This window comes from Ruditapes philippinarum, unplaced genomic scaffold (genome assembly GCF_026571515.1).
Source record: "Ruditapes philippinarum isolate M1 unplaced genomic scaffold, ASM2657151v2 ctg2773_1_1_1_1, whole genome shotgun sequence".
NCBI classification, from domain to species: domain Eukaryota; kingdom Metazoa; phylum Mollusca; class Bivalvia; order Venerida; family Veneridae; genus Ruditapes; species Ruditapes philippinarum.
Genome location: NW_026862609.1, coordinates 35,238 through 58,621, shown reverse-complemented (window position 1 = coordinate 58,621; position 23,384 = coordinate 35,238). Strand labels below are relative to the sequence as shown.

General features: G+C 28.9%; 2 protein-coding genes across 2 annotated transcripts; both read right to left on the bottom strand.

Annotated features, from left to right (window-relative positions):
• Positions 1 to 760: 760 nt before the first annotated feature.
• On the bottom strand, positions 761 to 6,584 carry LOC132719584 (integrin beta-like protein 1). Its single transcript, XM_060703363.1, has 7 exons — positions 6,505 to 6,584; positions 4,152 to 4,210; positions 3,479 to 3,607; positions 2,757 to 2,876; positions 2,462 to 2,596; positions 1,842 to 1,914; positions 761 to 1,581 (listed from the first exon to the last, which is right to left on the bottom strand). Coding segments are annotated over exons 1-7 (519 nt in total). The 5' UTR covers positions 6,507 to 6,584; the 3' UTR covers positions 761 to 1,580.
• Positions 6,585 to 14,174: 7,590 nt separating this feature from the next.
• Positions 14,175 to 21,404, bottom strand: LOC132719583 (cell death abnormality protein 1-like). The gene is made up of 7 exons (XM_060703362.1): positions 21,378 to 21,404; positions 18,389 to 18,458; positions 18,071 to 18,202; positions 17,450 to 17,575; positions 16,264 to 16,404; positions 15,812 to 15,898; positions 14,175 to 15,278 (listed from the first exon to the last, which is right to left on the bottom strand). The coding sequence occupies exons 1-6, from the start codon at positions 21,378 to 21,380 to the stop codon at positions 15,828 to 15,830; spliced, it is 543 nt and encodes a 180-aa protein (XP_060559345.1). The 5' UTR covers positions 21,381 to 21,404; the 3' UTR covers positions 14,175 to 15,278; positions 15,812 to 15,827.
• Positions 21,405 to 23,384: the final 1,980 nt, after the last annotated feature.

Genomic DNA, 23,384 nt, shown 5'->3' with positions numbered 1-23,384 from the left:
ATCGCATGTGAAACTAGGTCACCGGAGCTAAAAATAGAAAAATCTTGTTAACACTCTAGCTGCTACTGTTTTGATCCAAGTATCCTGGAAATTGGTCTGAAAGTTTGTTTTGATGATTTATAGGTCAAGTTTGAACATTGGTCACCTGGGTAAAAAAACTAGGTCACACTGCTCAAATATGGATAATCCTTGTTAACACTGTAGTGGTCACATTTTTGACTCACCTGTCATGAGACTTGGTCAGAATGCTTGTCTAGGTAATTGTTTGGATGAGTTTGATGGGTCAGGTGAGCGATCTAGGGCCACCATGGCCCTCTTGTTTATGTTAAACGGAACAAAATATTTTTTGTCGTTTTTACTCAGAAATAGATCATTTTAGTCAACCGAGCATCTATTTTATTTTCTTGAGGGCCATACGCCACTTTTCATGGAATGACACTAGTGTCACATTGAAGGTTCCATGATAACTGCCGTATGAACACATCTGTTCAAATGTTGAATTCTGCTTAAGACGGTGCTAAGGGCGTGGACGGTAATTTGCACTTTACAATACCGTCCATGAACAGGCTCAATCAAACCGAGCCTGCAACATTTTCAATTTTGACGTGTTGGGCTTTCTTTAGGGATTCTTATTTTCTCTAGTTAAATATTCACCTAGTACAGGTGTTTGGTCAAAAGTTTTAATTGACTTATAAAAAGGAGAGGATATATAAATTATTGACAAAATAAATACGCACTGGAAGAAATAAAATCACAACGCTTTAAATAACAACTGTTTATTTAGTTCACAAGTCTTTCTTATACATTTTTATAAATATAGAATTCAATTTTCTATATTTATCAGATGTCTTTATATTATTGGAATATTGTCAATATAATTCAAAAATGCTTCATTTCGAGTTGTAAATGTGTTTACATGTATATTAATTGGTTATCCTGCATTTTCAGATAATTAAATTCTCGAATGAAACATATGGTAGTATATAGTCATTTGGCGTTCGTCGGTAATTATATTTTGTTAACATTTTCTTGTTTTCTTTTCAAAGGAACTTCGTGATAATACTAAACTAAAGTAAATCTAAATGCATTTAACTTTTAGTTACACAATTTTATGTCCATTCTACTACAATGCAAAAACCGCTGTTGAAACTGTAGGTAAATTGTGTTTACTTGTGTACATGTTACGTTTATCTTCAAGCCAACAAATTTAAATTATACAGTTGAGTAATCAATGTTTAATACTTTTTTACCGATTAATAGCCCATTTCGCTAAGATAACGTTAAACATAATTTACAATATACGAAAAATTATGTTTTGCTAATTAAAAAGCAAAACTTGTTCATATATATTACCATATAATTTCAAACAAGAATTAAAAACCATATAATGTAAAACAAGAATTAAACAGTCGTTACTTTATTTTGAATATTTCAACACTTTTTTGAAAAAAGAAAACGAAACAAAACAGTTTAGTAGTTTCTTGGCCACATATGGCCATATCACACTTTTATAGAGAGGAATATATTATAGAGAAAAGGTGTCAATCGCATAAAGATGAAGCTCCATTCCCGATTCTCAATCTGAAAAAAAAAAATAAAAACATGCACCTTTGTGAATGTGGGTATTTACTGTAATTCAATCTTTAGATAAATCTCCTGTATATCTTAATCATAGGTAAATACATTTAATACTTCTTGTACAGTATTCGACTTTATACCTTTAATATTAAACAAAAGAATAGTATGATAGTATGTTACAAATAGTTAGATATATCGATAACAATTTCATTTTGAAGAAATTGATAAAAAAATCAAATAATTATAACAAAACATGCATTTACCAGAAAAGTTTCTGCGCCATGGCCAAAACAAAACTGAGATATAATGTCAGAACTCCTAACTGAACATGTGTAGCTGAAACAATAATTAATAATAATTAAAAATTTAAACTCTACACATTATAGGTAAATATAATATGAATCCAAAGTGTCATTTAAAGATAACTGCCCACAAATGAGCAACTGGCATTCTTTAAAAAGAAGGCAAAAATATACTTGATCAAGTATAGTAAATATAGTTTTTTTAAATCGATTTTTCTACGTTTCATTTAATTTCTGCAAGAATTTAAAAGATGAGCAAGATGCATCTCTAAATTCACATCACACTAAACAACATTATCGTGAAACACAAAGTAAGTGAATAGGAAACAGTTAGAGGTAACAAAATATATAAAGGATATTTGTGTACAATTATTTCGTTCTTTTTCATTTGCTCGTGAAAATGACGAATATCATGACTAGAATTTAACTTAACAAATTTGTGTGACCTGCAGTATACACTTAACATTCTTTACAAAGCACTTACCTGCATTTTTTGCGGTACACACTTCAATATTCAATACAGAGTACTTACCTGCACTTTCTGCGGTACACAGTTTAACAATAATTACATAGAAACTAACCTGCATTTTCTGCGGTACACACTTCAACATTCATCACATAGCCATCATTACATTTACATTTGTCAGTGTCACAATGTGAGTTATCAATGCCTTTACATTCTGTTCCAGCTGCGGTACATGTTGTTCCGCTAACGGCTTGAAAAAGAAAAAGTGTTATGGTGGAAAATACATTTCCATTAATTCACTATTATTAAGAAGTGTCATTAAAATATGAAAAGTCTTTTTTATAAATATATTTAGAAATTACAAGTGTTAAAATTCAATTTTGATATAAAATAATTGATTATATATTTACTTTTAGTACACACAGAATTTTTTTCTGCATAGCCGTCACTACATACACATTTACCACCTGTGCATGCTGTATTTGACAACCCCGTGCAACCTTTGTCGTCATCGCAGATATCATTTATAACTGTGAATAATGGAATTTTTTACATCCTTTACATATTTGTATTCAATTTGTTACAATCAAAATCTATCATGAAGTGTTCATAAGTTTATATCTAACATTTTGTTACATGTGCATCCATGTGATATTTTAAGTTATTTAATCTTAACACATCTTCAAGTTCCAATGCAAAACTATTAATCAATATAATATACATGTAATTATTATGAATATCACCACCGTAGAGACAATTCTTATACCACCCTGGGCCTGGGGCACATAATACTGTTAATTTTAGGTATGATAAGATATATAATGACTGTTGTGGTGATAGCGGATATTTCAAACCTTTGAACAGTCACTAGACTATCGCAAAAAATGCCATGCTCAATTTCTACATTATAGAAAGTGCTTGGTTTTTGTAAAATTAAATAATAGGAAGGTTATCACATTGCCAGTTTTACTTTTATTTCTTTTGCAATATTATTTATATACCGTCATGAAACCCTTTATCATTTTGAGATAAATAGAAATAAATAATAGTAATAAAAAAACATCAAATAGTTTTCTTTTGGAACTTGTCCTTATTCAGTTACACCGAGAAAATTCATTATAAAAAACACGACCTTTTGCCTCACATCCATCTTGGTTTGAATTTAGCTTAAAGCCGTCGTTACAAGCACAGTTTTTGTCAGTACCACACGTAGAATGTTCCGGACAATCCACACCATCAGCATCACATCCGGTAGGCAAAGCTTGAATAAAATTAAAATTCCCTTATCTTTAACTGCCATGCATTTAACAATATAATACATATACAATCATACAAAATAAAACAGTTTCTGCCTTTACATACTTTAAGAAAAGTGCAAATATCGATCATATTGTTGGTTTTCGTTGATATTGTTTATTATTATAGACATATTAATATATCCAAGTGTCATACATCTATCTTTATATATTTTATAATAATAATAATAATAATAATAATAATAATAATAATAATTATTATTATTATTATTAGTATAATTATTATTTATAATAATAATAATAATAATAATAATTATTATTATTATTATTATTATTATTATAAATATTATTTATAATAATAATAATAATAATAATAATAATAATAATTATTATTATTATTATTTTTATTATTATAATTATTATTATTATTATCTTTTTTATCATGCTGTCTCTAAAATAAACTGATGATGTCTACTTTATTTGTTGAATATATAAGAGCATTTATTATCATAGTTTATTCGTGTATTATAAAATCAGAATGTAACGTACCCGCTTTTGAATAGTGTACAAACACCATTCCAAGTGTAATTGTGACGAAATAATATTTCCGAAATAAATTTAGGAAAACTAAAATAAAGTTTAAAGCAGACAAAACATATCGTTATCATTGGATACCATAAATTTCTAATGCGAAACATGAACACTTGCACACAAAATACAAAATTCATTGTCGTAACCCACGGTACATATTCCAAATATACGACATTAAATACCGTAAATAGCCTGTGCTACCGAAGATGATGACATTGATTGTTGTTATAGACCTTACTTCAAGACCAATTTGTTTATTGTACGTGTTTATGAAGAAGAAGAATAACAAGAAGAAAAAAATAAATGATACTATATTGACTGTAAGATAATGTAATATAAAATCACTCAAATGTAGGCCCCCATCTCCAAATATCAGTGAATAAGCAACACAATAAAGATATTACCAATGCATGTTAGATTAATAGTTGTAATGCTTGTTTCCAAACTTTCCTGTATTGGTCCATGTTGTACAAAGCTTATATATAAAATAGATCTTCTATTGAAATCGTTAGATAAAAGCGTAGAGGATGTCGAACATACATGAAGTGTATCGCAGGTTAAACTCTGTTATGTTAAAACATTATATGAAAGTATATATAAATATATATGAATATTTGCACTCTTTTAATTTTTGTTTTTCACTTTTCACTTTTAAATCAATAAATCATATGCATTCATTTCTTATTGTAAAATTTGACTTTGAATTTATAGAAATAAAATTTCTAATTGCCACCCGTTATTTACATGAAATGGTAAATTCGGTAATATTTTTACAAATAATGCTTATTGGAACTTACAATATTGACAAATCTTACTTTGAGCATCATATGTATGAAATAAAACTATAAAAAATGTGTTACAGGATCTTAAAATGTGTAATATTTAACAAACTTTTCACATAACAGAACTAGAAATGAAATACATCACATAATTGCTTCCCAATTTCTATATGCATTGCTTGAGTAACAAATTCATATTGGTATGTTTGCAGTCACAAGGCCTTGATTTATTTAAGTAAAATTTTCCAAAAAATAGGATACATAAAGCCCTGGCATAGCAAAGAGGAAGGACACTAAGGCAACATAGTTAGTACGGATAAATTGTTTGTTTGTTTGTTTGTTTCATTTTACGCCCATTCCAACTGTATTTCAGTCATATAGGCGGGTAGTTTCCTAACCATCGTTCCTGGAGAGTTACACCAGTACTAGACTACCTTCCTCCGCGCTAAACTAGTACGGATAAAAACTAAAATAATAATCTAAGGTTCACGTAATTTGTGTACATAAATGTATCTTCAGTCGAATATTTTCGGTTTATTTTGGATATTCATATAGTTTTAGCATGACACGTGTACTGATTTTACTGAACAACATTCATCTCGCAAATACGTATAGTGTATCTGTAACGGGTACGCATGGGCTACCGAGGATGGCTAAGTATTTACTTATACAATATGATAACAGTGTTAATACCGTTATAGTGAATACAACTATCACGACATAAATATCCAAATTGAGTTTTATGAAAGAATATTATTTCCATGTTATCTAAATAAACAGTGCATTTTAACATAAATGTTGTATTGTTGATATCATTATATTTTTAAAGTATAACAAAGCACAATATTTCTTCATTTTGAAAGCGCTGGTCATCTTTTAATATTGGCGATTATTCTCCACGCATTTAGTCATGTACAAATTAAGGAAACGTTAACATCACACATATTGTGTCAGAAACGTCAGAAGGCGCTTTGAAAAAAATTAGCACGATGGCAATAAATTTCAATTTACAATAAATACCTATGAATTTATATGTAAAATGTAAGTTAAGTAAATTCATACATTTAAACTAATTCCCTAACATTTCCTGATATCAAATTACTCATGACAACATACTCAGATAAGTTTGTCAGATGAAAACGTTATACGTGTTTATACGTTTTTCAAATATCTGCTAAATTAGTAAAATCAATTTTAACGTTTTGACTGTACACAAATAGTATAAGCATGTGCATTGTTTATATATTTATTGTTACCAATAAAGTTGTTTTATTATTTCGTTTGTTACATATGTTTTAAATTGCATACATTGTCAAAAATACGCTGTCGAGTGTTTTATTTGCTCTTTGTTTGATTATTTCAGAAACAACATCTTAAAGCCTGCCACTGTAGGCATCAACATAAGACAAGATATATCAAAAGATACAGATACAGAAGATGTGAGTACTTTATTTTCAAAACTTATCATAATAATTCTAATATTGACATAATAAAGTTGAGTTGTATGTATAGAATACAAAATATGACCTACCATGATTATATCCCGTACTCTGCTGGTTCAATATAATATCCGAGTGTGGTTACCCGTATTTATGCGTGATGTCATCTGGGGGCTGTGCAAAATAGTCACATGACCCTTGTTGTAAATAAGCATTGGAGAATGTTGTTGAAGTTTTGTTTTGCAACTACCTCTATTTATCTTTGGGTGTCTATTTAAACAAACATAAATGCGATGGTTGAAACTTTTTTGAAGTTTGAACACTCTTCAAAAGAGTTCCACTGACGTCTAAAAGTCTATAAAACATACAATTTGAAAATCTTTCACAGGACACTTTAAAAGAAAATATAAAAAAATAATAAAAATGCAAATCAAATTGATTCTCAATATCCTGAGCAACATTTAGTCATATTTGGGTTACAGTTTTATGAAGGCCTTTATTTTCTAGGTATTTTGCACAATGGAAATAATTATGTTGGATAAAACGGAGTGAGCGAACGATATGAATTTCGCGCACAACATATATATGAACAAGATATAGTATGCATCAAATGATGTAAAATTCATATCGTCTTTGATTGTTTTATTCTCAAATGAGCACATGTGAATTATTCTAAAATATAAACATCTTATTGGTTTGTTTATTACATGTGTATTTACCAATCAAGTTGATAAATGCCTTTTAGATTTTACAACAATACTAAAGATACGAATACAAAAATTAAAACAATTTTGTTAGTTATAACTTTTATTGGTAAATATGTAGGCGTAAATATGTATTCCAGGACAAAACTACTCAGATATGTATAATGAAACAAAATTGAGAAAAGCGACCATCTACTTTTCAGTTAGAATTTAAAATCAAAGATGAACAGTTAGAAGCGAAATTCAATGTACGCATGCCCCACGATTAGACACACAAATAAAACATAAAAACGGTACATGCATATGTACAGATTCGAAGTTGTTATATCGTATAATATAACAATATACCTAATAAACAGATTATATGTTATAGTGAAACTAAGATGCACTTTCCGAAATGCATAAATATTACTTGCAAAATATTCAGGACTTAAAAAGCATTATATTTAAAGTGATAAAAGCAAAATTCCCAAAATCTACATCCCTTCATTTGAAATGGCTGATATCTGCGGAAACTATTAAATTCTGAATTTCACCATTTTCATACTTAAATGTTTTAGTCTACTTAAAGACGTTTTCGGTAGTTTTCTGTGCGCATCGTTATGCGCTTCCAAGAAAGATAATCACGGACAATTACTCTTCAAATGAAGGTCAAGTTGAATAGTATTCGGATAAGTGTTTTAAATTTCTGCTATAAGCAAATAATGAGTAAATAATACAGAATTGATATTTCTAAATGTTCAAGAGGAGATATAGGTTCAAAAGAATAAAAGGTCGTTTAGACAACATCATATAAAGGATTTCTCCAAGCATTAGTCCGACAGCATTGATGATAATTCTGCGCGCGTTACCCCACCCACTTGTGGTATAGTGACGAAAGTGCGTCGCGACTTGATTAATTACTGGCAGACAACTGGGCAAAGAAGTTTAAAATGATATATTTTAAAAGTGTTGAATAAAAAACAAAATTAACATGTAAGAAATGTTCAGAATTTCATTCTTTTCTTTGTAAATTTCTGAATACTTGCTTACTGTTCGGGTATGTTAGTCGAGTGAAAAAAATAATATGGCCCTAGATATGCTTTAAAAAGATATTCAGTATCATTTACTTAATATAACATCAAAAGAAAAAGAAATTTTTATTACAACATGTTTTTGTTGTATATTTGACAATACATTTAGTATAACACTGATATTTCTTAAGAAAGCGTGGTAGTTTTGACAGTTGGCATATGCGGTAACCATGGAAACTGCCCGTTTACAAAAAACTAACACGTCCACATACATATTTTATTTCTATTTTCGAATCCACCATCAAAAGTTACTTGATATATCAATAATGTAGAAAATATTATGAAAGAAATTTCTTGATAGCTTTAATTTTTTACAGAATTGTCATGTTTATTTTTCTCTTTTTTGTTTAGTTAAAAAGCATGAAATATTCAGTTTTTAAAGAAATATGTTCAATTATCGTTTGTTTTATACAGAACCCTAAGATAAAGCAAGCTTTGTATAAAATTATGTGTATGTGTGTGTAATAAGCTGTTTTATACATTATTATAACATAGTTTGGCTATTTTGATAATTTTGAGATAAACAGTTACCATGGAAACTGCCATTTTCCAAAAAATCCAACACGCCAACATATATTTTTCTTTTTCGTTTTGAATTTGTCATTAAATTTTACACAACATACAAAAAAAATAGAAAATCCTATGAAATACTTTTTTCAATATCTTTAGTTATTCTCAGAATTCATGTTTATTTTTCTCATTTTTTGTTCGGTTAAGGAACATGGAAAACTCATTTTTTAAAGAAATATGTTCAGATTATCATTTGTTTCATACAGAATCATTAGATAAGGTTATATTTGTATAAAACAATGCTCGTTGTGTGTTTTAAGCTATCTTATACACTTTCTATTCGTTATAACACAGTTGCGCTATTTTGACAGTTTTTAGATATTCGGTTACCATGGAAACTGCCATTTTACAAGAAAAAAAAAACACGTCAACATATATTTTTCTTTTTCTTTTTAAATTCGTTATTAAATTTTACTCATCATACAAAAAAAATAGAAAATTCTATGAAAGGATTAATTTTTCATAAAACTGTAGAAAATGTCTTTAAGTTGGTGTTATATGATGTGACTGAAAGCTTGTCTTTACTACTATTTTACATGCAACATTTTTATATTTGACGAGTTGGACGTTCATTAAAGATTTACATTTCATTGCTTAAGTGTGTCCTCCCTACAATAAAAAATAAGCTAACTTTAATCATCAACTGTATTAAATCTATTCAAAAGACAATCAAACGGACAAATAAGCAGACTTTATCCTACTTGTTTAAAAGTTTACAGTTAAAATGTTGATACCTTTATCAAATTGTAGTTTTCTGAATCTGAAGAGTGTTCTTGTAGTTCGCATTTGTTTTTAAGTGCCTTGCAAATAATATAAAGATGTGTATTGTCATTCATAAGCAGTGGCACATCAAACTTTATTACCACCATAGCGTCTAGCAATTGCTCTTTTCAAAATTTAATATGATATAAAGGATATAAAAGCTTGAAAGTGAAATAAAAAATAAGGATATGGGGTTCTTAATTGTTAAGATTTTAGTAAATAAACACTAATACGAGTATGTACATAATAACACAGTTATGCTATGAACAAACATGTATTTATTCATTGCTTTACTCATGAAAAACAATTTATTATCTTTTAATTATTGATATATGATTTGCAATAAATGTTGATTTATTCCCTTAGTAATAAAAGAAATAAAGTTTGCAATTGCATTACCTTGTTAATAAACTAATAAACGTCTTGGGAGGTTTGATATCTACAGGGGAGATACAAAAAAATTGTAGTAAGTAGTCCGTTCTTAACATCGAATGCGTAGGGGGTAATAATTTTTAAGACTCCAGTAATTCAAACCCGTTGAATCACCTCTTACGATCACGCAGTGTTCACGGTCGTCACAGGGGGCATGTGTTTGACGTTTTGATTGACAATTGATATCAACGTAACGAATTCTAAATAGCAAGCGACCTTTGTCAAAATTCTCATCGTCCTAAATGTTACTTAATAACATAAACTGATAATACATTCCGATATGAAGCACAACGCAATTCTGATCGTCCTAAATGTAACTTAATAAGATGAACTGCTAATACATTCCGATATGAAGCACTACACAGTCCATTTAACAAAATTACATTTTTTTATAGTTTGAGCAGATGTTTTAGTCTGACAACTATCGTACTAAATTAAACATGTAAAAGGATGGCTTCAAAATATATTTAACAAAACAAGAATTAAAGTGGCAAATTCATGTCTATTATTTCGTATTGAGAGTATAAAAAATTCCTTCTTGGTTTAAAAAATAATTTTAATCTTATCGGAAAATTTCTAGTACTACCGACTTTTGAAATACATTACAGAAGTTGGATATACATATTGCATATTCCTGCCTCAAGTCCTGAGTTCCAAACACTATTGTATAGGACTCCTTAACCTAAGTCTAACAATTAAATTCATGAAATAATAATTGGTTTGAAGCACTCGACCACGGACGATGAATAACTAGTATGCTTGATTTTGGATTACGATAAATATCGGTAAGTTTAGAAAAGATTGATTTTGTTTCTTTTTGTGTATCATTATCCTCTCATTTCATCGAGCGGACCATTAAATAAGATTTGAAAGGATTATATTTGGGTCTGACTTCATAAGATATATAGCTGATATTACAGGCGCAATATAAAAACTATAGCTTCGCAACCGTTTGCAATGGTAATAAGTTAGCTCCATAATGTCTTTGCCGTAAAACAAGCCAGTGACCAACTGTTCATTATTTAATAGAATTGTGAATCTTATCATCGTTCAAAATATCAATGACATAATTTATTTTATCATTAATTAGGACGTTATTTCCTCCTTATTTGCACGAGGTTTACCCGATCTTGTAATAAATATTTGGTATTTTTTAATCCGTTAATATATCCATTTTGATGTGATTACATCGAGAATGAAACGACACTGTAAACATGAACAGCAGTTTTTTTCAAATAAAGATTGACAATGTATTGTTTGCTCTTTCATCCGTTAGTAAGGTTATTTGAATTATTATTATTGTATTAACTGTTTGTGATTAACACTGGGTCAAATAAAATCGGATACAGAGAGATAACATGCAGCGATTTCCCTCATTATTATAGCAATCTATGAGTGTTTTCTAATTTATAACAAGGCAACGCGGACACCATAATTAAAATTCCTTTATCGAGATTTGTCGATTTATTATCCGGAGTATATGCCCTCGATGAGATAAGTTAGAGGTAAATTATTTTTTTACGAATCTTCGTAACAAACGTGGTATTAATTATTCCATAGTCTAAATTTGTCTTAAAAGAGTTTTAAAAATGGCAGATTTCAGCTGTTATTGACATTTAGTGACATTGTGATTTATACTTACTTTTTATTTTGTAGATTTTCTTTTAAAATTTTCTTTTAAATACTAATTTATGAAAAACTATTCTGATAAAAGGTCAGGAAAATGTGGAAAGATATGCGATGGTCCGTCTGTCCACACTTTAGTTTTGTTATTATTTTCCTATCAAAAGCTTCAGAAGGAATAAGTCTGAAATCATGTATCTTGGTAGTAATTTTGCTGAATATATATATATATATATATATATATATATATATATATATATATATATATATATATATATATATATATATATATATATATATTGATTTTAAGGTCTCTAGGTCGAGTCATGGTGGCACCTAATAAAACAGCCGTGTCGAGACAAAAAAAAAAAAACCCTAAAATTACTTGGTAGGAATGTTGCACATTGCAGTTAATGACCCTATGGATTTCAAAATAGTTAGTTGAAAGGTCAAGGTCACAGTGAATATAATTTTTGTCCAAACAATTACTTGAAATAAAAAAACAACAAAAAAACAAACAATATTTCTTTTATTTGTTAAGGTCTACGTCGCATCAACAAAGAAGTTGTCATATAGTGACTACCGGCTTTGATAGCGTCGCAAAAGAAATAATTCAAAACTCTTTGATTCTAATCACAGCGATGAATTGCAAATGATTTGAAGTCAACGACAAGTTGACTTCTGATTAATGCTACTTAGTATGGGAATTGCCCATGATCTATAGACAATGTCTGTATTAATTGATAACGCATAATCTATTGAATTGTATGTCATTAAGTTGAAGGTCTATGTCACAGTGACAAATTCTGTTAAATGTTATAACTTTAGAATGAATATACTTTTTTTAATTGGAAAGATTATAGGCTATGGTAAGTACATTACCCATATGTAATTGCGGTAATTAAGTTAGTCTTACTGCGACATTTAATATGAATTCCTTATCTAATCATAAACTAGACTTATATAGAAGTGATATGTTTTTCAACCTAATTATTAATGAAATGCTTTTTATACAAATTACGTATAAATGAAACACGTTATCAATAAGACAGATGTAACTACTAGTATGACACAGACTCGGGAAGGCAAATAAAGTGTTTAGCATCAGTGCCATGTGGACATATTTCTAATTTATGTATAAACAATGTAGTTAATTATGGTGCAAATGAATTAAAAACACGAGTTATTGGATTGTCTGTTTTAAATTAGCGCTTATTATAATATTATCATTATTATCAGTGCTTTAACTTTCATGCTGGGTTTGAATTTCCAATTTTCCACTTGTGCCACGTTTTGTAGGGATTTCGATTTTGTTTTAAAGTTTAAACAAAAGCCACTGGATTGTCTTTTTTAAACAAAACAATCAACAAAGCAATCAATTTAATTCATTACTATTACAAATCATTTTAATTGTTTGTAAATACTTACTATAAATAATGCAAATTCTCGTAAAAAAGCAATTACATTATTTAGCGATATCCGCGGTCATTGTCAATAATTTATAAGCAATGCAATAATTTATCACTGTTTATTTAAATTAAATAATAAATTGCAATCTTAATCTTATCTCTTTTGGTATTATTATTATTATACTTGCCAGCTGCTTAACTTTTATGGTGGACTTGATTTTCAACTTTCCCCTTTGTGTCCGTTCTTATAGGGATTTCGATGATTTTCTAAATTTAAAAATAGGCATTTAGATTGTCAAACAAACAAAACATTTACAAACTATATTTGAATTAAATTTTTATTGCAAGGGTACTTTGATATCTGTAATGCGAAATTCATTATTGATAAGAAATCCTCCAATACATATTACCTCTTTTAAATTTATTAAAACAATGCATGCTAGAGATTGAAAGTACTTACCGTCTTGTGTATTCCTGTAAGCGCAACAAAATACAAGTACCTCTAGATTTATTACCATATTGATGTTGCACGATTACTGCTTGGTAAACAAATTCATCAAACAAGATATTTATATAGATCTTATTCTAGTGTATAGGTCAAGTTTGATCATTCACATAAAACAAATACGTATTTGTAAATATGGAAACCATGTGTATTTGTAAGATTTGCAAACGTTTTAAGCTTGATTTATTTAACTGACTGTTTTCAGACACACGATTACTTTGTAAAACTGATCATTGTGTGATCTTTTTTTAATTTTCTTTTCTATATCTTCTGATCCACCAAACAAGAGTTCATCTTCTTCTTTGCGGCTGCCAATTTTATGATGTTTGATCATTACTCTTCATTTATACTAAAAGTGATTTCGTAATAATGGGCATCATTATTACATTTAACTTATCATCACCATCATCACCACCGCCATCATCATCATTAGCATCATCATCATCAACATCACCACCAACACCAACACCAGCACACCGCCACCATAATAAGAGTTTCGAAATATGGTATTATATTTTAGTATGTTCATTGGAATAGAATTCATTTGAGAAAGTCAGCAAAATTGTACCTATGCATGCGGTATAACTAGCATAGTTATATGAACTAGCATATTTATATACCTGAATGACAACATTATTTGGAAATACGCCTTTAGGTTACTTCAAAGTTCATTAAAGATAAACACTTTTCAAGTTGCAACCGTTTATTATTATAGAAATATTATGCATGTACATTTTCTTTTTAAAATTATATCATCATTAACAAAGAATTTAATAGAAAAAGTGTATTTATGCTATAGTGTCTTCATTCAACGGCATGAACGCACTCAAGTTAATCAGTTTAAAACATCTTGATGTTAGATGTTAATTCTATTTTATTCTTATGTATTATATATATTTTAAATGAGCACTTACGTTTAGCCATAATCACATGGCGTTCGTCAGGAATATCATCCAGTGACGTAAACACTTATTAGGTCATATGTTTATGATACTGAAAGGCCAACCTACCTTATTTATTCTTTTAAAAATAACTTTGTTTTTCCTCAAAAAAGTGTCTTTTATGTCAAGTTACACACAAACCTTGTTATGTTAACAAAACTATATTAAACAATACAAGTTAATATTTTGATATGTGTATGTAGAAAGGTAACTTTGCGAGCTTTATCGAAACATTCTATACGCACATCACGCGATTCTGGATGATACTCAGTACCGATTAGTAACCATTTTGGTTTTTACATACTTAACTCTGTATGAAATAAAGCAGCATGATTAACCAAAAATATATTCATATAGTAAACGTTTATCCTCACTTAAAATTAACAGTGGTAAGATTCAACACTTCACTCCTAGCAAACAAATCAACAAAATATAGAAGGATAAAGACAACATAATAAATTATATAACAAATATAAAGAAGTATTCAAAAGAAAATAACTTTAAACATCAACACTCTATAAAGTCTATTGTGGAATCATTTGCAGTTGTGAATAACTTGTATGCAGATATTGTTTCCATTATTTGTATATGAATTCTTGAAATCCATAGTGTATTTGCATATAAATGTAATAAGCAACATCGATAGATAGGGATTGTGATGTAAAGTGTATAACTATGAACTTAATGAATTCATAATACCAATTAAAATATCCTGAAACCATATTATAGTTCGAAGTAAATCAAGTGCATGTACGGCAATAATAAAGAAAAAATGTCTTTTACAAACGAATACATAAAAACAAACAGAAGGTCAGAATAATTCACTGCACATTTTCCGGAAACATAACCTGAATTAGAAAAAAAAGACTTATTAACTGGATATACAATATGCTTAATGAAGAAGAAATGAGCCGCGCCATGACAAAACCAACATAATGGGTTTGCGACCAGCATGTATCCAGACCAGCCTGCGCGGTCAGGATCCATGTTGTTCGCTATCAGTTTCTCTACTTGTTATAGGGTTTGTAAGCGAACAGCATGGATCCTGATCAGACTGCGCGGATACGCAGGCTTGTCTGGATCCATGCTGGTCGCAAACCCATTATGTTGGTTTTGTCATGGCGCGGCTCAGATAATCTTTGTCTGACAGTGTGTCTTTTTTAATTTCGAATAAATTAATGTGTTAACTTTGTTCATTTAAAAAGATAGAGATTGCATAAGTTACGACAATCAGAGGAAAAGATGATTTTTTTGAATTTTTAAATATATACACAATACATTAGGAATATATCAATTTGCAGTTGTTGTGAAAATAGCAATTATTTTCTGCTTTACTTGCTTAAATTAATAATAAAAATATATACACACATACACTACTTACGATTTTTTAAATTTCTTTAGAACAACACAAAAGAAGCTGTCGAAAGTAGCAACGCTAGTGACATGGCGCCGAATCCAATGGTTGAGGCTGACATGTGAATAAAAATCCAAATACATTTTATTTTCCTTTACATAATAGCAATACTTTTTAATCGTGTCAGTCAGCCATTTGAAAAAAAGACATTGTGTATTTGTTGAATATTCTTTACCATGTATTATATTGTATTGCATCATACTTTGTACAGGTAAGAGTGAAGTCATATGATTTTCTATTCAACCGTTTCTTCTTTAGCCGGAACAAAAAAAAACCCTTGCAGTAAAGAATACAATACACCAATATGTAAATTAAGCTTTAAACAAAGATGCTCGGTAAAATACTATAAACCAACTATAGTTTTCAGTATTGTGAAAAAATAACTGATATAAATATTAAATTTTCATAAAATTACCCACCAGCATTTTTTGGATCACATTTGGCAACATTCATCACGTAATCAGGCTTACATTTACATTTACCAGCCTCTGTGTCACATACTGCATTCCCTATATTGTCACATGCTGTTGTTTCTGTTCCGCAATCAATTCCATCAACATCTGAAACATCATGATTTAAAGATCAAATGAGTAAGAATACATTGAGTTATAATCATTATCTAGAGAACAAATATTCATTATTCAAATTTATAAATTCATTTAATAGGCTATAAAGCTATATGGAATGAAACTTGTCTATGAATTTAAAACAAAGGTAAATAAACGTTGTTTCCATAGTATAATAGTCGATTCTCAAAAAGGGGTTAACATACGATGTTTCTGTTATTAAACTTTGGTTTATATAGAAGGTACACTGAATATGACTCTATGTTAAGTATAGTTTTAACAGTAAAAGGATGATTTATACATACATCACTCGCTCTTAAGGAAATATACCCATTCATTCGGTCATTTTTGAATGCCCTTCTTTCATTTTTTTTTATTATAAAATTATTTAATTACAAATACAATATTTCTATGAAGATTTACGCGAACATGTGTACAATTTTTAAGAGTGAAACCCACACCAAAAGCTACTTAGCTTACAGAAAATTGGATTTATTTGTTGTGGCGTTCAGGTAAAATGCAGTTTGCAGTTTCATTTCTAAATTCTATTTTGTTTAATTGCAGCGATGTAAATACTACGATTTATGTTACTAGGATATCAATCAAATGGTATAAAATTTGGATTATTGTTTAAGACGTTTAAAAATGCAAAACTATGTATGTACAATGACAATTCATTAGTTATGAACGGTTTTTGCACACAATTTATATATATTTCTATTCTATATCATATTATTTAAATGGCAGTTTTGTTTACGGAAACTACTTAAGTAGCATTATGTAGATTGGATTATTGTTGCATTTGTTCCACGTTACCTTGATTTAAATATAATTTTAATTTTTTGCCATGATATTTAATTTAAATTCTTGTTTTTATCATATCTTTTTTATATTCAAATTAAAAGTGTGAATTATTTTTAATTTTCCACGTTTTTGTTCATGTAAAAATGCAATACTATATTGTTTTGTTTTAATATTGTCTAAGGGTTGGCTAATACAATGATTTTTTTTCTTTATTCATTGTAAAACGTAAACTTACCCTTTGAGCATAACCCCTCTTTTATGAAGAAGCCGTCGTTACAAGTGCATGTTTTAGATCCATCTTCTCCATCACACTTCGAATTAGTGACACATTCGTTTGTATCCGTACACGTTTGGTCTAATGCTAAAAAGTAAGTATAACAAAATGAAGTAAACATTTTAGTTAAAAAATATTTTCAAGTAATTGACGTTCATCGTACGTAGATGATATTTAAGGCTCGTTGTTATGATAAAACTTGTTATATCTAACTAGGATCATTCTTTTCTATTTTGGGCACTATCACTCTTTTACTTGAGAACAATAAGCCGCTGTTCATGGAATGACATAAAGTTTCATCTTAGCGGTTTTGTTTCCCCTTTTTAACGTTAATGGACCATACATGCATGGATCATTGCCTTGTTATTATACAGAGTCTTAAATTTAACAGGGTTATCCTGTTTTAAATGGTATCTTTCTTCTCATGCAGGTTATGTTTCATAACAAGATATAGCTATGATAAGTTTTAATTGATGATTTTATTTAGATATTATGCTTGTAGAATATGCTTAAAGGAGAGATTCAATTAGATATACTCCTAAATTCATAATTTGGTTCGTCATAAAAAAAAATAGAATTAACCCTTTGGGCATGCTGAGTTTTCTTTTATAAATCCGTCTTTGCATACACATTTGTCAGTTTTACACTCCGAATTGGTGACCGCACATTCATCTGCTGCACCACCTGTTTGAGGTGTACAGGTTTCGTCCAAACCTAGAACATAGCACTGAATGTGTAATAAGTTTATTCAATGTTATTTACATACTAACATTTTATCTTAATAAATGAAATTAATGAGATTTCAAACATTTGTAATTCGCTAGAATTAAATTCACTTTCAAGCATAAATTTACAGATCGTTTTTATAAAAGTGATGGTCTTTCATTTTATGTATGTTACCTTTTGCCTCACCAGCGAAAATTGAAATACCCAGTAGCAAAAAGCCCATCAACAATACTTTTTCTAGCGTCTGTAAACAAACAAACAAACAAACATACAAGTGAATAAATAAATAAGTAAATAACTGAAACGAAGTGACTTCGTTAAAATTCTGAAAAATACGCATGGGACGACGAAATTATGTACGCTGTAACCGATATCTCGCTAAAACCGATCTCGTTATAAACGATAAAAAATGAAAGGAAAATAGAAGGAAAAAGGCCAGGACACAGTAAAATGTACGTTGTAAGCGGAACCTCGTTAAAACCGATCTCGTTTTAAGTGGAGTAGACTGTTATACAATCTTTCAATTCTTTATTATTTTAATTTGAAGAAAAATTAAAAATATATCACTCCAGAATGTCAATATAAACACATCTCTATATAAACGTTAAAAATGTTATAATGAGTTGCTTATTAACTTTCCTTTGTTCTCTGTTACCACAACAATATGAAAACAATGTTGTATCATTTACAATTAAACATTTGAACAACAGTCTTTATAAAATTATCATTCTTTTAATAGATGAATTAACATAAACTTGAATATATTGTAAAAATGGAAATATTAAAAAAGTCTTACATCGTATTTTTTTTAAAGAAAAATCTCTTTCTGTTTCACAGGTACAATGTTAATAAAAATGAGCATGCTTTTCAATTTGGGACATTTAAAACGTTTCCCTAATGAACAACCAAGTATTTTTTCTGTAACATTTTAAACTGTTTGTCAACCGACTTTATATATATACACACACACACGAAAAGGTTGATAACATATGGTTATTTGAATTCAAGCTATTTCGTTTAAGACAAATTTACTCGATATACAATCAATGCATATCAATGAAATAAAAAAAAACAAATATTGACAGTATTATTTTATCAAATGTGGAGATAAAAAAATTATTAAACAGTTGCTTTTATTATTGTCATCTGTTACTGCTATGACCTTCAAGTTTGAACGAAATAAATCGAGTCTACAATGGCCGTATAAATATTGTTTTAAACAACAGAAATATATCATTCAATATTGGAAAAACAAATCAAAACAGTCTAACCATATTTGATAGCATTCATTCAAAACAAGATATAGACTAACATGGATAGCAATCCCTATTTTATGTTGTCGTCTAAGTATATTAGAAAATATTGGTAATTGTTACACAGTCTCTTTTTAAATATACAATAAACATGTCTTGACTTCACACAAAGTAGATATGATTCTTTTAATTTTACAAACTGTAGGAGGTCCTGAGATGAATATATATATTGGTAGTTTTTTTTAAAAAAAAAAAGAACAACTTGACTTGTAAAGGGGGACAAAATTTCCACACATAGTTTATTTATTTTTCAAATCAGACATAATCAGTAAGAATTTCATAGATTTCAATAAATTTCTGTGATTAAATATTTTACTCAAGGATGAGCATAGTTTATTTTATGCTTTTCAGAGGATTACTGATTTATTCGTGAAAATTACATTTGATTTCACAGTGAAAATTATCAAAATATAATAACACTTTTCAATGACGAAACTACTTTTTTAAGATTTTCCCCATGTGGTACCTCAATTTTATTTTGGCTGACAATTCTGACAATGTCAGACTGTTTAAAGAAAAAGCAAATCTCGTGAGAATACTGTTTTTAAAGCCCACTCGATGAAATAAAATTTCATCTTACACACAAACAAACAAATATCCTCTATATATCTTTAAGCTATTTAGTTACTTGTTTTGTGCAATGTCAATAACCGGAAATATCCACGTGTGTTTACATGATATCAGGTTTCGGGACAGTTTATTCTTTTGATATCAGAAGTACATATACATCTGTTGTCCTGTTTTAATGAGTCAGATTATCTATAGTGTGATAATAAAAAAAAGATCAATTGTCAAGAAAAGCGTATCACCGATGAAATCCAGAGGTAGAGAATGACGAAAACTCAAACAGATACCATTTTTGCAGAATAGTAAAATAACAAGAGTGTTTTACTTTATCAACAGATGAGTAATGCTTAATGTTTATAAGTTGTAAAAAGCAACGATCGGTAGTATTGCAGCATTTAGACATATGTACATTATTTTCATCAATAGAACTTTCGCAGTATAGATAAATTTTAAAGAAAAGTAAAATTAAATTAAGAACGTGTGATCAAATGACTTTAAATATTAAAAAATAAATTGTAGAATTAACACGCTCAAGGTTTAAGATATGTGTATCAAGAGTAAGTCAATCAATTTGATAAACTGATCAAATGAGTTTAAATATTAAAAATAAATTGTTGAACAAAAGCGCTCAAAGTTTAAAGTTGTGTATCAGGAGTAAATCATGAATTTTGATAATCTCTTCTCACACATATCTATCAACTGTTTGGGTGTATGTATGAGTTTATGCAAATGTAAGTTCATTTTGCACAATAAAAATATTATTCTTGAAAAAAGAGGCTTCAAGCGAATAATCGCAAGTTATTTGTTAATCAAATTTATAAATATCTCTTAAAAAATATATTTCAATTCCTGCCATTATCCTCGACTTGTTTTAAGTGAAACAACTTTCATGGTTATTTTAAGAATTGTTTTTCGCAAAGGTTAACTAGATCTGGTCACAATATTATTTCATTTTAGAAAAATAATTTGAAATATATAAAGAAATGCATATGTCAGAAAAATTACAACAAAAAACAAATATTTTTATATTGACGCTACTTATGGACATAATGCTATTTTGACAGCAGTATGCTTGTCCAGCAAGTAAAATCAACTGATGAATATGCATTGCGAGAAAAGAATGACGCGCTAATTTCAGTTAATATATCAAAAATGGAAAAATTCAATACGAAACATGTCATATAATAAAAGTTAAACATATAGAAACTAGCTTAAAAACAAATTCCTATAGTATCAACATTAAAAGAGAGAAAACGCCTTGAAGTATATAATAAGTTACTAACCATGATGCCTTGTCCGCCTATGGATTCAATATGACACCTGATAGAATTAACCCTTATTTATACGTTACGTAACCAGGGGCTGTTCAAAACAGTCACATGACCAACGTCGTAAATATTCAGCAGTTTGCAGTTATTCGCATGAACAAACAGATTAGGAAGATTTGATCAGTTTTTCGTTTTCGAAATATTGTTACGTTCTTAAAAAGTTGCTTCCATAAGTTGTGTTACTTTTGTGTTTTTCATACTAACACAGGATGTTTTGGTTCAGTAAATCTTTATAACTATGTATGCATATCAAATAGATAAATAAGCACGAAACATTGCTTCAAAAAGATAAAAAACATCAACTTTTATAGGTTCGTTGTTAAGTACACTGCACAATTTATTTTCTTTGATTGTCAATAGACAAGCAAGGAACAATAAAATTGATTGGATTTGGAACAAGTCACATATATTCATTAATTCTGCACAAAACACTTAAATATCAAATTAACGTATAAAAGCATTAAAAATATTAAGAATTAAACTAATAAATTGTCTTAAAATATATAACCTGGATACACCTTTATCAATTTCGTTGTGGACAGTTTTCGCTTTTAACATATACAAAAAATTATTATGCAGTTGCAAAAATGTTACTCAGGAAATTATAATCTGTTATGAGCTGTATGTCCTGGCCCCAAAATATTTTTAATACTAGTTGACCATGCAGGGGTTTAAATTGAACTTTGATTGATAAAATGTACAGTTACATATTTTGTACTTTATGCTGATTTTAGTCGTTTCATATTTGACCCTAAATATCATTCTACTGGGTAGGCTCAAACTGGAGAGCATTGGAAAAATAGTTCAAATATTGTTGGTTCGATTGCTTGACGAGGTATAGCTTCTAAGTGAATGTACTATTTATCTTTTTATTTTTTTTCTCTAAGTTCCCGGTTGAAATATTCTTGTTGTGAACAAAATGTGCATTAAAAAATTCTAGCTACATTTTAACTTTTTACTTGCAGTAACGATTTATTGAATTTGTAGATGTTTGATACTATGCATTCGTTTCCAAAGTGTCTTTTTAAACATATCGAAATTTTTAATAAATACATAAACAGTTGCAAATCAAAGAAAGTGGATTTGAATACATTTATTGTCAACATAATTTAAACAACCTCACCGCTTAAAATTTGACTTCATAGTCTAACATGTAAATAACTTTTGATATTAAGGAAAGAACTAGTAAGAAAGGATAAATAAATTAAAAGATGTGGCGATGTTTAATTGTATTAAATGAACATTATCATCGAGATCGTTATACAGATTTTTTATTATTATTTACTTTCTTCAGTACAGGGAGACTAAGCTATCATTTATTTATCTCTTTGAGGTACTTGGCGCGTTTTTATAAAGTCAAGACATTTACTTTGTGGCTGACTTGCTTACATAGAATTCTAATATATATATAGTAGCAAATCCTTTGAAAGAAAAATTATTAATATTACGATTCCAAACATAATGAATTATTTATAATGCTTAACTGCTTAACGTCGGTTGCATTGGTGATTTTATAATGCCTCCATCTTGCTATACCGGTATTTCATAAAGGGTAATTCACAAAAATGAAGAAGCAAAAAAAAAAAAAAAAAAAAAAAGGATACGTTTAAAGATATTGTGCAGGTGAAAAACAAGAAATGGGGTAGACTATCTACTATTTATCATCTGACTAGAGTAATGTATTCGGTGCATGTATGTTATGCAATTTTAATTAAATATTTATATTTAAATACTTTACACTAGCGTTATGTCATGCACTATCCGGCAGGATTCAACATTTTCGTTGTGTAATAATATTTACTTTCTATAAATTCACAGTACTTGAAACCTGCAATAAATATGAAATATCCGTCATAAATTTACAACTCTTGTATTTTCAGTTATCGTCAAGTACACTTATACAAAATAATTCAAACAAACAATGGGAAATATTAACTGTATGAAATAAACACTTAGAAATAA

Excerpts from the sequence above, each read along its gene's own strand:
- LOC132719584 (XM_060703363.1), bottom strand. Across the intron at positions 2,877-3,478 it reads AGATGGATGTGAGGCAAAAG|TTATAAATGATATCTGCGAT; the intron begins GTCGTGTTTTTT and ends CATTATTCACAG. Across the intron at positions 2,597-2,756 it reads AAATTCTGTGTGTACTAAAA|CCGTTAGCGGAACAACATGT; the intron begins GTAAATATATAA and ends TTCTTTTTCAAG.
- LOC132719583 (XM_060703362.1), bottom strand. Across the intron at positions 17,576-18,070 it reads AAACTCAGCATGCCCAAAGG|CATTAGACCAAACGTGTACG; the intron begins GTTAATTCTATT and ends CTTACTTTTTAG. Across the intron at positions 15,899-16,263 it reads ATGTGATCCAAAAAATGCTG|CCTCAACCATTGGATTCGGC; the intron begins GTGGGTAATTTT and ends TTCACATGTCAG.